The sequence below is a fragment of the Argiope bruennichi genome, chromosome 9 (assembly GCF_947563725.1).
Source record: "Argiope bruennichi chromosome 9, qqArgBrue1.1, whole genome shotgun sequence".
In the NCBI taxonomy this organism is placed as follows: Eukaryota; Metazoa; Arthropoda; class Arachnida; order Araneae; family Araneidae; genus Argiope; species Argiope bruennichi.
The window spans coordinates 58,306,073-58,321,477 of record NC_079159.1 but is presented as its reverse complement, the minus strand read 5'-3'; the positions used below and the strand labels follow the sequence as shown (position 1 = coordinate 58,321,477).

The following is a 15,405-nucleotide window of genomic DNA, read 5'->3' as shown; positions in this document are numbered from 1 at the left end:
TGAGTGGCGTAGAAACGAGGAGCATAAATATCTACTGTGCCATACAAGCAAATATTAATACATTAATGTTTGTTTTTAGTTAAATGTGTCTAAAAAGAACAAAATAGTAATAATAATACTGTATCCCTATCGCCATTTATACTTTCAAAGTTACTTGTGACAAATGGGAAAAGGAGGGTAGGAAGTTATATTATTCATTAGTCTAATACTAATTATAGTGGATTCCCAGCACTCCAATACTGTACCAAGTCCGCCTTTTCAGATAGAGCGGTAAAGAAAGAGATTTCAGTTACTTTGATGGGATGTAGATACGTAATAGGAGTTAGAATTATATATATTTAGTAATATTCCTTTTATGCAGTTTAATTTCGTTATTAAAGTGTGCTTTAATCAATTTGGCAGTATTTTTCTATATTATCTGCCTATTTATATTTACAGAGTTTGTTATATTATTCAAAGATAAATTTAATATTTCCAGTTGTCCCACGTAGTCCGTAGATTAGCACTACTACGACCATTTCATAAAATAAATTTATTTCAATCATCATTTAAAATAAACTTCATAGAATAATTTTAAATTTTTTTTAACTAATAAGAATTTTGTGATACCTTCCACTTGAAAAACATGAAAATGAGTTTAAAATGAAGATTTACTTATATTTTAATCTGGCTCAAAATTCTGAAAATAAAATAATGAACCAATGTTCATCCAATAAAAAATTTATTTACTACAGATGTTTTTAATGAAGTTGAGAAATTCACTGAATCAAATTAAATCGGTAAAAACATTAGAAATCTTCCTACAATAAATGAAAAAAACTTTTTCCTCCAAGCTCTCAATTTTTTCAAAATCAAGCATTTTTATCTATTTTTTATTATTATTATTCCTGCTTTCTTCTATTAAGCACAATTGATTTAAATATGAATATGTGTTGTTTAGTTTCAGTTTCATAAACTTTTTTTTTCTTCTTTCTTTTACATTTTATTTATTTTTGAGTATATGTTTTCATAATTTTCAGACGAATTTCTTAAAACTAATAGTCAATTATTGTTTGATATATTAAAAGAAATTATTCTGAAGTGGGATTGCATATTTAGTAATAATGCTAGCTTGTCCAATATTTCAAATTTTATTTTGAGGAATTGAGAGGACAACTATTTGTTCTCTAGATCAATGTTATAACTAGCCATCCTTGTGTTTATTGGAAAAATTTGCATTTAGATTTCTTAATTAATTAAATTTAGGAAAATAACGAAATAAATATCTTACAATAAATTTTTAATAAGATTTATTTTAATTACATTTTTTTTTAATTTTCATTTCAGCAAATTCATTAATTATATCATATTGATATTTTAACAATATTGCATTCTATTGAAATAGAAAAATTAGATAATTGATCTTATTAAATAATTATTTATGAATTTGAACTTGCCAAAATTTTCCTTGCATGAAACGGGAAGAGTTAGGAATATTTCAAGAATGACATAAATATTTGAGTAAGACTCAATTAAACCAAAATCACGAAGAGCCTATAAAATAGTAAGTGAAGGAATTTCTACACTTTGATAAGACTTATTACTTTATATCCATAATTTCACATTTGAATTTCATACTTTTTACAGCCTTTATTACATGTAATAGTAAAATCTGTTGCTATCAAAGCAGCAGTACTCATATATTTTAAAAATGAGTCAAAGAGGAGGCAAAAATTCACAAACTACTTTTGATTTTTGAAGATGCTAATCTATTTAAAACAATTAATTGTTCAGAACACAATAAATAATTTGCATTTTAAATAATTCTTCTGATGTCAAGTTACTTTGCCTGGTGTTTCATCTATTTCCATTATACAGGGTGTTTATAAAGTCTCGGACCCATTTTGATGTTTAATAACTCATAAAATAATAAAGATAGATTTAAATTAATAACATAAATGGTTAAATAGACTCAAAAAGTTTCATGACCCTTGTCAATGAACTTCCACGTGTGCCCCCTTCGTCGCACGGAGAATATCAAGTCGATAGTCAATTTCACGCCAGGTAGCGACAAGCATGTCGGCATCCACAAAGCCATTTGCGCACATTATGGCGATTAACAATGCCAGAAACATGAAAGGATGCTTCATCGGAGAACATTATGCTCTTCAGAAAATCAGCAGCATCTTCTATCCTCCTTAGCATATCTGTTGCAAAGGCCATCCTCCTAGGCCTATCGTTCGGTTCCAAAACTTGAACAATTTGAACTTTGTATGCATGCAGTCTTAATTTTTTCTTAATAACCTTGTACACCGTTGAAATTGGGATATCCAATTCTGTTGCCGCTGATCTCACAGATATTCTAGGATTGTATAAAAATGTCTCTCTGACACGCTCAACATCAAAATCACTTGTGCAAGGACGTCTGGAACGTTTCTTATCTTTGATACTTCCAATTTCTAGAAAATTCTTTTTCCACCGCAAGATGCTGTTTTTGGATGGAGGATCTTTTTGGTAAATTCTTCTGAAATTTATCTGTGCTTGCACTATCGATTTCATTTCTATGAACCACCATAAAATCTGTGCTTTCTCTTGTGGTGTATGCATTCTCCTTAATATCCGCTAGAATAAAACATCACATACAAAAGTACTACATAGAACAAACACATCAAAAGTAAACATAACATTGCAATAGTTGCCAAAAACAAAAGAGAGAAAAATGCAATTAATAATCAGACAATATTTAGAAAAGTACAGATATTTAGACTGGAAAATGAAATTATCTGAAATTAACCACACGTGCAGACGATATTTACAAAAGTAAAAATATTCAAACCTGAAAAGGAAAATTTATGAGTTATTCCATCAATAAATGCCATAAGTTTGTTTATATCTTTATTATTTTACGAGTTATTAAACATCAAAATGGGTCCGGGACTTTATAAACACCCTGTATTAATTTTTCACTTTTGTTTATTGAGAAATCTTTTATCTATACCCATTTTTTTTAGCCAAATTTTGTCTAAAATTTGCATATCAAAACCCTTGCAATGTGTTGTTTTTGAATCTATTAACTATCTCTCTGTTGTAATGTCTTATGTATTCAATCAATGTCTTGTAGAATTTTATTTCTTATAGAAAGAGTCAAAATCAAACTTTCTACATTCAAGATTTAATAAATATTTTGAAATCCTTTCAGTAATTGTAAATACAGCACTTTCATTACAATGGCTTTTGATGACCACATTGTATGACAACTTTTAAATGAAAGTTTTAGATAATTAAAATTTTCAACCATGTTAAGGGGGGATGAGATGTATGATATCTGCAAAGTAATAATAATTAAAGTAATAATTTCATGAGTTGAAGATCCATTGTGGATACCATTTAAATTTAGATTATTAACTACATCATGTAAACATATTGTTACATTATTTATTTCTAAAGTACATGTGCATACTGTCTTATATCTTATATTTGCCAGCCATACTGGCACCATTGTCAAATCTTTGGCTCCTGCAATTCTTAATATTTAAAATATTTACTTCTAGATTATTGAAATTTTCAATCAATAAATATTGTTTTTATATAAAACTGAATAAAGCTGAGCCTAATTTTCTTCAATCATCTCTTTTCCATTACAAAAAGTTAACATTGATAACTTGTATCATTCCTTTAATGTTCATGTTGGTGATCAGAACATCTAGGACTTAAATAAGGTAAGATCTGATTGCCTGTTAACAGCAGAGTAAAAAGAAGAAAAATTTTCAAATTTAAAAAATATAATTTATTGTTTATAGTATTTTGCTCCTTCCCCTCCAAATAGGCATTGTGCAGATGCACCTGCTTAAATATAGACTGCTCTAGATATTTGAGTTTTCTGATATTTTTAAATTATTAAGCAAAATTTATTAAAGAGGATATTGTATTTATATCATAGATGATATTTATTGTAAAGTTATTTATGTCTCCAGAAACTGAATTTATCTCTCAGTAAATTTTTCTCAAATATTTATTCTTTAAAATTTTAAAGTCAAGAGTCAAGGTCCAAAAACCAGGGGAAATACAGAATCTTTTAGGTCTCCCACACTCCCTTAGAAGAAAATATGTCGTTATTGCTTATCTTGAAAATATTATTAATCAATTACCAATTTTAAAAACAAAAAAGGCCCTATTAATTAGAATCAGTAATTCTTCTACTCGTTTCATTCTACTGTGTAGATTTATCATGCAAATATCTCAATATACTGTCCTTCTTTGTCCTGAGATGTCTGATAATGCTTATCCTCTTCTTTCTTGTTTGGACAGTCATTTAATAAAAGATAGAATTAAGAAATCTGTTTGTCTAATGATTTTTTTTCAAAGGATAATTTGATTATGTAAACATAATATTGATAAGAAAAGCTTTGTATCTCTGATGTAGTGGCAGCTGGCTACATATAAATGAATCTTTTTAATGAATACAGAAGACAGAGAGGGTAAATAATAAGGTGTAATAAATATGATTATGCTGTTTCTTGCAATGAGATTTCAAAGAATAATAATGAATGAAATAAATACTATTATAAACCAGTTTAATATTTTAACACATACATTACATAAAATTCACTTTACATTTTTCTGAGTCAAAATTCAATAATACTAAAAATAAAAAAATGATATTCTTTACAAGTGGCCAGCTGCAATAAAGCTTATTTTCCACGTTTACCAGAACCTCTGCCCCGTGGTGCTTTTCCTTTCTTTTTGGCATTGCCATTTTCTTCTGCCTAGTAACAAAAACATTAAAAAAATATAAAAGAAAAGCACTCAGAAAATAAAAATAAAAATTGAGAATTATAAAACAAAATAAGTTTCAAACCTTTCTTTTCACAGAATTTGTATTCGTATTACTTTTAGGAATAACAGTGAAAAAACTGTCTAATCTTCCTTGAGTACTTCCATGTCGACCTTTCAATAGCTTTTTCACTCCATTTTTAACTCTGTCTTCACTGCATATGAAAATATACATATTAAATAGTTTTTGCTGATTAAAAAATTCTGACTAAGTTTCAGAAACAGAAAGTTCAAGCACTTTTTATCAAATAACATTAACATTTTTATTTATTCTTGAATTACTGATAAGAATAAATTATTTAAAAAGAAACAGAATAAATTAAATCGATATATTTATTAAACGGGACAGTTCAGAAGACCACACATATTATTCCATTATAGATTACTTTCTTTATTAAGTAATTGATGCAAATGTTGTTAAAAAATTAATTTTAAACAGCATAATAAGCAGTTTTATAATTGGAAAAAAATTCCATAATATGCATGTTGTAAAATGTTAGGTTCTAAATGCCTCAGGTTAGGTTCTATATATATTAATTTATAACTGGATTTAAACCATACAATGGAGCTACAGCACTATTTGAAAAAGAGATTGTACGCAAAAAAGATTTAAATTAGTTAACTATCAAATAGATAAAAGATCATTAAAGATAATCCCTTCATCCCAAACAGATTAATAAGTGTTTCCCTACGTTTCATTCCAACTCCAAAACAAACATTTCAATTAATTTTAAAATTCCAAGGGTAGAATAAAATTACAATGATTTAATTTCTCATATAAAAAGAATGAATTATTTAGTTTAAAAGATAATGAACTCAGAGCTTAAAAGAGCCACCAGGAGAATTAAGGTTTTGAAGAATGAAATAATGTTTTAAAGAAAATGTTATTTAATTTGCAATTTGTCTTTTTAAAAATAAATTTGAAATAGCAATAATGTTTTTAATGGAGCAACATCTAGGCATTTTTAAATAAAAACTGACCTGAAGCCTTTATCACCGCAAAGAAATTTAATGAGACCTTCTTCATCTGGATCAGTCCATTTCAGCTGGACAAAACAAAATGTTTTAAAAAAATCATAATTAAAATGTTGTAAATCCCATTATAGGCTATAATGACTGTGACATATTAATAATGAAAGCATTAGCAGTTTAAAATCCTTTTATTTCAAAATACAATTCAATTTTGATTAATTAACCATCAATGTTTTAAATCAATAAATACTCAATCCTTTGCATGAAAAAATTAGTAAATTTTACGTGCAATATTCATTAATTTGTAAAACTTTTTATAGAATAATTGTACACCATAGACACTATTATTACATCAACGATATATAAAGTTAACATCAGTTATAAATTTCTTCTTAAAAATGGATAAGAAAAGGCGAACGAATATATCTAATTATGCATATTTTAAAAATCATTCTGAAACACAATGATTCCATTATATATTCCAATTTACCTAAGATGTAATCCTTGTATATGCAAGTTAGCCGCAAATATTGGAAATAACCTGCATCTATTGATTTTTTTTATCATCCTTTCAAAATTATTTATCTCTAAAACTAGGAGGTTTTGACCCCCTCTGTTTGCTTTTGCTGACCAACTCCATTGCTTTATAACTTTAAATCCAATCTCCAATCTTACAAATATGGAGCACATAATTTTTTCTTAGCTTCATACTCAATTAAAGGCATACAAACTTTTGAAGGAGAAAAAAAAAAAAAAAAAAAAAAAAAAACTACTCAGTAATTTGGTGCTCTTTTAATGATTTGGCATTTGCTGGTATTACAAGTAAACATCATGTTCATTTTTTTTCTTCAAGATTTCAAATGCAGAACAATAAAATATAATCATTTAAAATCTTTCAATGATTTTTAAAATTTATTTCAAAACTAACATAAACAGCTTTTTGAGGTTTCCGAAACAACTGCATTCTTCTTCAAAGATGTAAATATACCATATATTGAATAACATTATTGGAAAAGTCTTATTGAATGTAAGAAGAAGAAATTTAAAATCAATGCATATTGATCCAGAATAGGGTTTATTCAAATATTAGCACATTGAGATTTTTCAGACTTCTTGCCTTTCATATTCTTCAATGTTTTTATTCATTTATTTATTAACAAAATTAGTTATAAAAACATGGTTCAATTTAAAAGAATTCATTAAAATTTTCTAAGAATTTCATTTTAACAGTAATTCTTTGCAACTATTATTAATTAATGTTTTAGTTACAAAGTTTGGGTATTTCAATAACATTTTTCTTGTAAAAATGAAATAGACCCCCCCCCCTCCCATCCATAAGAGTTACAGATAGGAAAAGTTTCAAATATCTGATATAAAAACATATTGATGGTACTGAATAAAAAAATATATAAATCAGTTTAAAAAATAACATTAAAAGTAAACAAAAATTATCAGTATATGTTATTGATAATGAAATCATACAAAAATAGTAATCAGCTGTGTTCTTTAAGGATTAAATAGTAGTTAAAAAATGAATAGAATTACTTCAACAGATTCAGGATCAGCTACTTCTGGTTTTCTGAAAAGCTCCCTTGCTTCTTTATAAAGCCAATCTTCTGGAATCTTGTACTTCCCCTATAAAATTTTGAAAGCATTTACAAAAATAAAAAGTTGCATACATTGATTATGAAGGAAAGAGGGGGCTGGGAGTTCTCAAAGAGCCATTTTACCTGTTTTTCAACTTTTTCAATAATATTTTCAATACACTTATCACTCTTAATGTATTCAAAAGCCTTTTTAGGTCCTATTCCTTTAATACTTTCACAATAATCACATCCAAGAAGAATGCAAAGGTCAATAAACTGAAAAATAGAAATGATTCATAATTAAAAACAATACAGATGCTGACAGTGAAATGTAATACAGTGAAATTCACTGTCAGTAATGCTAACAGTGAAATGTAAAATTAAATAAAACTTTAAGATAAGTTCAATACTTCGTAAAAATAAGTCAACTCATTAAATAACACAAATAAATATACTGAATAGCATAAGCAAAAAGAAAATATATTCTTAGGTGTAAAAATAATTTCTACTTAAAGAACAATGCATTTATGAAATGTATGCACAGAACAATAATTGTACTCAGTAAATAAATTACTATAAGTTAAAGACACTGAAATGAATAAAAATTGACAACTAAACATAATATTAACTTTGGATACAACAAAATGTGATTAATTTAATAGTTTTAATTTAAAAGTTAAGTAAGAAATAAATGATAAAAAGTAAAAAATATTTCATAAATAATTTTTTGAAAAAATATCTGTATTACAAATATAGAGAACTATGTTCTATTTTAGCTCTATTATTTAGCAATTTTATCTGAACTCATATTCAACATATCAGATAATAAATTTCAATTTTAGAATAAAAAAAACTGAAAATATTGATATAACTGTTAAAACTAGTATTCTGTTTTGAAAATATTGATGATTGTTCATATGACTTTGCCCTGCCCTCATAATGATGATACATATTCAGACAACTAATTTTTTAATTTTTACACTTCAATCCTCTTCTTGGTTATTTTAACATGGTTAAATATAGTGCCTCTATATATACATATATAGTGGAGCTCAAATTTGCAATTCCAGATCAGCTAATCAAAAATTGTCATAAATCTTATGTTCTCTCATCTTGTACAGATGCAGAGAGATTCTAAATGATCAATTATATTAATATTCATATGCATGTGCATTTTTAGCTGTCAATAAGTTGGATTTATTTAGAAATTAATTTAAAAGTTAAGTAAGAAATAAATAACAAAAAGTAAAAAATATTTCATAAATAATTTTTTGAAAAAATATCTGTATTACAAATATAGAGAACTATGTTCTATTTTAACTAGCATAAAATTTGATGTGTAATTAAATTTTTACAAAGTATAGTTATAGCTCTGATATTATTATATTAAAAAAAACTTTAGGTACATGTTGTATTCCTAAAAATGAAATTATTAAAAATAAAACATCATGAAATAATTACACATCCATGTAGTAATAAATCTGAGACAAAGGCAAGAAATTTTACATTAAGATCATAACACTTACTTCATCTTGATTCAGACCTAATTCATCCAAAACACGATTCAAGTGAAATTCCTTAATAGGCATTTTTCTGCAAGGGAATATTTTCATTTATCAATATTTTGCATTTCAAAGTATAAATCATTGTAAACAAAAATGTACTCAACACTATGCACAGAAGCTGTTATATTTGATTTTTTTTAAAAATTCTAATTTTGGAGCCATGAAACATGTCACTAAAACTAAATGCTAATTAGCATAAAAAAAAGTGCACTCACATTTATGAGGGTAGTAAGCATTACAATCTGAGCTTATATAAGTTATAGTATTATAAACAAATATAATATTTAGAAATTAAGGCAGAATATTAACATTAACAAACTTTAACCTTTAAGCTTCGGGAACCCAAACTCAGAAAAGTTACTTTGAATATCGGCATTCAGTGAGAAAAGTTAGAAGATGCTTTCCTCTTCTTTTAAAGGCGATTGTTGGAAATAACCTTTTCGATTTTGACCGCCCTTAGTAGTAATTGGTCATCTGTCCTCTCCATCGTAACCAGGTTGCTTTTTTGCGGTTTTATTACGTCTGAACACTAGAGAAAGCTTTTTGTTGCAGTTTTTTTTTTTTTTTTTTTTTGAAATATTAGTTTATTAATTTTGTAGGAAAAAGTATTGAATTAAATATTATGACATTAAATAAATTGTAAACATGATAATTTCTGTATTTTATTTAGCACATTAAACAAACTATTATCAATTTTTCAATTATATTTGTAATTAAATAAATTTCTCAAGCATTACTAAAGCTGTAAATTTAATTCTTATAAAGTTTGAACACATCATTGTGCATTTTATTTTGTTATTCTTCTAACTCGTCAATTTTAATAAAAATGTGGTGATTTATATATCATGCATCCTAATTGTTTATATTTCCTTTTTAAAAATATTCCCATTTCTTTGTGCATAACACAGATAACAATAATCTGCTGTTTTGTACATTAAAATATCTTTGAATGTTTAAGTATTAATATATTGCGCTCACAGAAATCAAATATAATTTTTATTCTTAACATAGTTTGAACGGTTTTTATTATAATTACTAGTAACTTTTTCCTATTCTATTGTCAATTCTTACAATTTATAGTGATTCTTTTGTTTTGCTGAGAATTTCAATTACTCATTGCATTGTAGTATTTTTGAAAACTATTCTCAATCTTGCTGACAGTAAATACCTGAATTATAACAAAAAATTATTTTTCTGGCAGAAAAATTTACTAATATGTAGGTAATCACCAGATTTAAGATAATTCTTTAAAAGTAAGATTAGATATGGTTTACTTAGAATTCAATACATAAGATTACATTGTGATAATATTACGCTGAAAAGTAGTTAGCAAAAAACTTTCAAAAAAACTTAAAACAATAAATATGGCATTCTAAATTATCAGCATTCATTATTAAATACAAGTACTTTTACTAGCAGCTGATTTAGATTATCTTTTAGAAATGCTTAAAATTAAATCTAGAATTCCTGACTTTTTTATGTGGTTACTTTATTTTAGTTCAATACAAATATTTCTGGAATAATTTAAGTGTCTAGTAACTTCTCAGTGGATTGAAATGAAGGTATAAAGATTATAATATTTATCTTCTGATATAGAAAAACTACTATTTATTATTTTTGATAGATTTTAACAACCTCCTTCAATATTTTAAAATTAGAATTAAAACTTTTAATGAATGATAAATTATAAATTATTAAATCAACCAATTTCATAAATTATGAAAAATAATGATGAAACTGACAGCTTACTTGAAAATCAAAACCAAAATGTATTTTTAGCGGAAATATATCCAGTTCAAGTATTAAAATTAAAAGGTCCTTTTAATACTGTGTTAGACTAATACATTAGTGACTGGGAAGTATATATACCCAAGGCACCAGTAAGGGAGGGGGGGGGGATAAGAATGAAGACAAAACAAAGTGTTTTATCGCTTTTGAATGTAAAATATAATGACAAGAGTGGGGGGAAAAAAAAAACCCCGAGGTTCCATTTAGTTTTTCTGCATCATTTGTGACAGATGGGAGCGAAGAAGTAACAATTTGTCTAGGGTGTCGATTACCTTCATAATACATTTCCATCAGAAATGAAACTTGAAATAATTCTTCTTGTTCAAATGTTTAGTAAATTCTTTCAAGTAAATTCTTGATTCAAATATTTAGACAAATAGATGGGCTCAACTATAACCATATATTATTATAAAGTTACAAAATTATATTAAGTTAAAATATTAAGGAATTAATAAAGTTAAAAAATTAAAAAACAGGGGAAAAGACGAAAGTTTACAACAAGTATTTCCCACAAATGAAATTATGCAAACTCATTCCATACATCTCAGGAATATTACTTTAAAAAAATGCAGCCAAAGTGGGATTTACAAGATTTACTAGTGCCAACAATGATTATAACAACTGCTGGACGAAATCTACTGACTCTAAGGGGTGCGATTCAAAAGGGAAGGGGTTTTGCGAGGCAATTAAGGTTCAGCTGAAAAGTTCAAGTAGGGGAATGAAATTCAAACTCGCTTGTACAGCAGTTATACCGAGCCATAAGGAAAGGTAACAAAAATCTTGTACAACAGTTGTACTGGCCATAATCTAGAGGATAAAAATAAATAAAAATCCTTTTTAAAAATATAATACAAAACAGTGCTAAAATAACTGCTATTTTACCTTGCTTCACTAAATGTCATATGCCTCAAGAGAACTGTAGAACCAAATGTTAAACCATCCATATCTTCAGTAGCTGTAGCATACACTTTACCACCTTTCACTAAAGCTGCACACTGTGCTTCAGCTTCACAAGGAGCCTATAATAATAAAATATTTTTAAAATAATTTTGGCACTTTCAAAACATTTGGAAATACTTTAATAAATTATTTATCATATATTAAAATATTTTGACCTTATTTGTTAACATTTACATTTATATAATTATTTTGCATACACTTAGATAAATATTTTTAAAACAAAATTACAGCCTAATAAATTTTCAACACTATTTATGACTTATGATATACTTACATAAAAAATGTATTTAATATTTTAATTCATAATAATATATAGAAAAATCTATAAAAATACAGTTTTAAACCAATAATTATACAATATCAACTTCATTAAATGAATAATTATATTTAAAATATTAGAGAGTTGTCCACATTCTAATTTCTTTGATGATTTTCTAATGTATGGGAAATGAAAAGTGGATATTTCACCACATAATATGTTAATTAAATCCTACATATAAACAAAATTACATTAATTCTTATTCAATAAGAGAGCTAAACTACGAAAATATATTATTTTAAAATTCAATCTAAAAAGAAAGTTAAAAACTGGGTGGTTTTTGCACTTTTATTGTCAATAATGACAAAAAGATACACTCAAATTAAAAATCTTTTGAACTAAATTTATGAAATAACTGATTTGTATATGCTTTACAAAACAAAGTATAAAACTAAATTCTCACTTTTTAAGCAAGTTTTATCAATACAGAGTGTTTTTTTTAAAGATTTAAATAAATTTCGCAAATTTTATTTTTAAGGAAAAACAGCAATTAATAATCTTTAACATTTATAGAAATGGGGATAACTGATATAGAAATTTAAGAAGAGTGAAATAAGGAAATAATATTAAAATGATCTCACTTTTAGTTTTACACAAACTTACCTCAACATAAGGTACACCCATAAGTTTTAATAGTTCTTTACATTCATCATTATGTTGTTTAGTAACTTTAACCAGTCGTCTGCTAAATTTATTCACATCTTCAGCAACACCTACAAATAATTATTGAGATTTAAAATAATATTGCAAATTACAGTTGAAATCCAGAGAAGAAAACAATTTCCTAAGAAAATTTTTGAAAATAGAACATACCTTCTTCTTCAGCTTTTTCTAGATTCTTTTGGGCTTCTGCTCTCCTTTCTTGTCGTTTTTCTAACTAAAGAGGTATAAAAGGTGATTACCCATTACAATGCATTATAAAATAAAAATTATTAATGCCTTTTAAAATGAAAGATTACTTTTTCTTATGAAATTTAAAACTATACTGCTAACAATATATTTATTCCCACTACTATATTTCATACTGTTAACCTGAATATAATAGTAAATAATTCAAAGGACATGTCATTGATATAAATAAGAAATATATATATAAAGGGTTATCATTAATTTCAATTGAAAATTTGTTGGGTAATCATAACTTACCTTTTCCCAAATTAACACATATTCAGAAAACATTAATTTGTTTTTACTTAACATTTATGGTTAATGACAATTCAAACAGATAACATGTAAATAGCTAAGAATTATTACAACATTGGTGAATTGTTTTTAAGTTCCTAAACAGCTTTAAGAGATTTTAAGAAATTGAAAAAGTTTTGTTCAAAGAGTATCTATTTAAGACACTTCAAAGAATTTTACTAAACAGTAAAATTTTGTCTAATTATATAAATACTAAATAGCACCAGCCACCACTAATAAAGCAATTTAACTATACATGATTCATACAGAATTTTTTCTTACATCCTTGACTTGAATAGTCACTTATGTTTATTTGAATTCTTTAAATAATGTCAACAAACTAAAATATCCAAATATTAAAAAATATATTCAATTTACTTTTATTTTAAAATAACCTCAGTTATGAATATATTAAAATGCAACTTAAAATTCAATTAAATTATTTTGAATTGAAATAGCTACTGTTCATTACCTCTGAAGATTTCATTTGTGGAGGTTTACCATCAAATACATACACTGGCTTGATTCCATTATCAATCATACGAATAGTACGGTAAAATAGACCAACCAAATGGCTAAAAAATAAATTTAAAAAAATAAAAAATCAACCTATAATCAAATTTATAAAAATAAAATTGTTTTTAAATAAAAATGAAAATAATCTAATACCTTGAGAAAAATCAACTTGTATATAGCTTGTTTTTAAGTTATTCAAATTTTATGAATGCGAATCTTTTTTTTTAAATTCACACATAATTATATTTTACAAAAAACAGCAATTTATATATGAGCATAACTTTGACAGTACGATCCAAATATTTCACAGATTTAGATTCAGCTGTTAGAAATTATCCCTAATAGCATGATTTCCTTCACAATGCAGTCCAATTCCAATACATTACACAGAAAATTACTTAAATATTGCAATAACAAAATATGCAAAAACATTGATTTCAGAAAACCCATCCACAAAAACCATAATATATCAAAATGACATATTTATAAATGATTCCTAATTGCATAATTATAACTAAACAATAATGCATTTGCATGATCAAATGGTATGAAAATCTAATTATACAATAACAAATTATTTTACCTAGTGGTTTCTCCATCTGCATTAGTCAGCATACTGGCTTCTTGGCGAACAGCAATAAGAAACTGATAAATGCTCATAGAAGCATCAACGGCTATCTTACGTCCTGATGAAAGAATGTATTAATTAATGAAACTAAAAATACTGAAAGAGATTTTTGAAACCCTGTATGGAAATAATACATAAAACACAGAATTTAAAATATTCATATTTTTGTTTTAAAAAAAGTTTAAATATTAAAAAAATATTTGCATGCTTAATTTATCATAAATTAGAAACATAATGCTCAACAAGTTATATTCCTTTTTGAGTATATTCAATAGAGATTATAAATTTGAAATAGATCAATTAAAGAAGAACAAATTAATTCTTTAACAAAACATTTAAACAGTAACTAGTTCAGATATTTCTTTCTTTAAGTACTTTTTGTAGTGGCTAAAAGGAAATAACCACAAATTTTAATCTATTTTAAATGCAAATATTTTGACTTCTGTAGAAATAAGTAAGGATATTTGAAAATCACCAAAATTATATCTATCTGATATTAAAAGCAACGAAATGAGATAGAAACAAAAAAAAATTACCAAAATAATTTTTAATTTCGTTTTCTTTGACTGAAGATGGAGCATTATCTGCAATTAGTTTCGCTAGGCCCTGAATTCCCATGCTTGCTTACTTTATAAATTGAAGAATTTCAAAACTGAAGCAAATCAGCGTGTAAACACAAATTCCCGCGAAAAGAAGCAATGCCAAGTTTGATGTCTAATGGTCACAGTTAAGGTTCCTAAATTCCACCTTGTTATTGTCACGCTAGAGTCATGAATCGTCTATATAACTAGACATGCATAATCCACTGTATTTTGAATAACAACTAATTTTGCTATTATTATTTTTAAATATTTGTTCCAAATATCTGCTATTTCAGTCATACTGTTAATTAAAAATTATTAATTAGTATTAAATATAAAATTTATTAATTGCAATTAATACCTAATTTGATAATTTAAGTAACGTGTGATTGACTTAATTTATCTATTTCAGCTTACGTTTTAATTTTGATTTTTTCCAATAAATTTATTTAATTTATTTATTGGAGTAAGTCTTTTTCTGAAAAAGCTTAATTAA

General features: G+C 25.9%; 1 protein-coding gene across 1 annotated transcript; it reads right to left on the bottom strand.

The window, feature by feature from the left end:
* Positions 1–4,536: 4,536 nt before the first annotated feature.
* LOC129984113 (flap endonuclease 1-like) lies at positions 4,537–15,028 on the bottom strand. The gene is made up of 12 exons (XM_056093895.1): positions 14,865–15,028; positions 14,284–14,386; positions 13,657–13,759; positions 12,816–12,879; positions 12,606–12,715; positions 11,606–11,742; positions 8,897–8,963; positions 7,515–7,646; positions 7,330–7,419; positions 5,794–5,858; positions 4,838–4,967; positions 4,537–4,745 (listed from the first exon to the last, which is right to left on the bottom strand). The coding sequence occupies exons 1-12, from the start codon at positions 14,944–14,946 to the stop codon at positions 4,671–4,673; spliced, it is 1,158 nt and encodes a 385-aa protein (XP_055949870.1). The 5' UTR covers positions 14,947–15,028; the 3' UTR covers positions 4,537–4,670.
* Between the last annotated feature and the right edge of the window lie 377 nt (positions 15,029–15,405).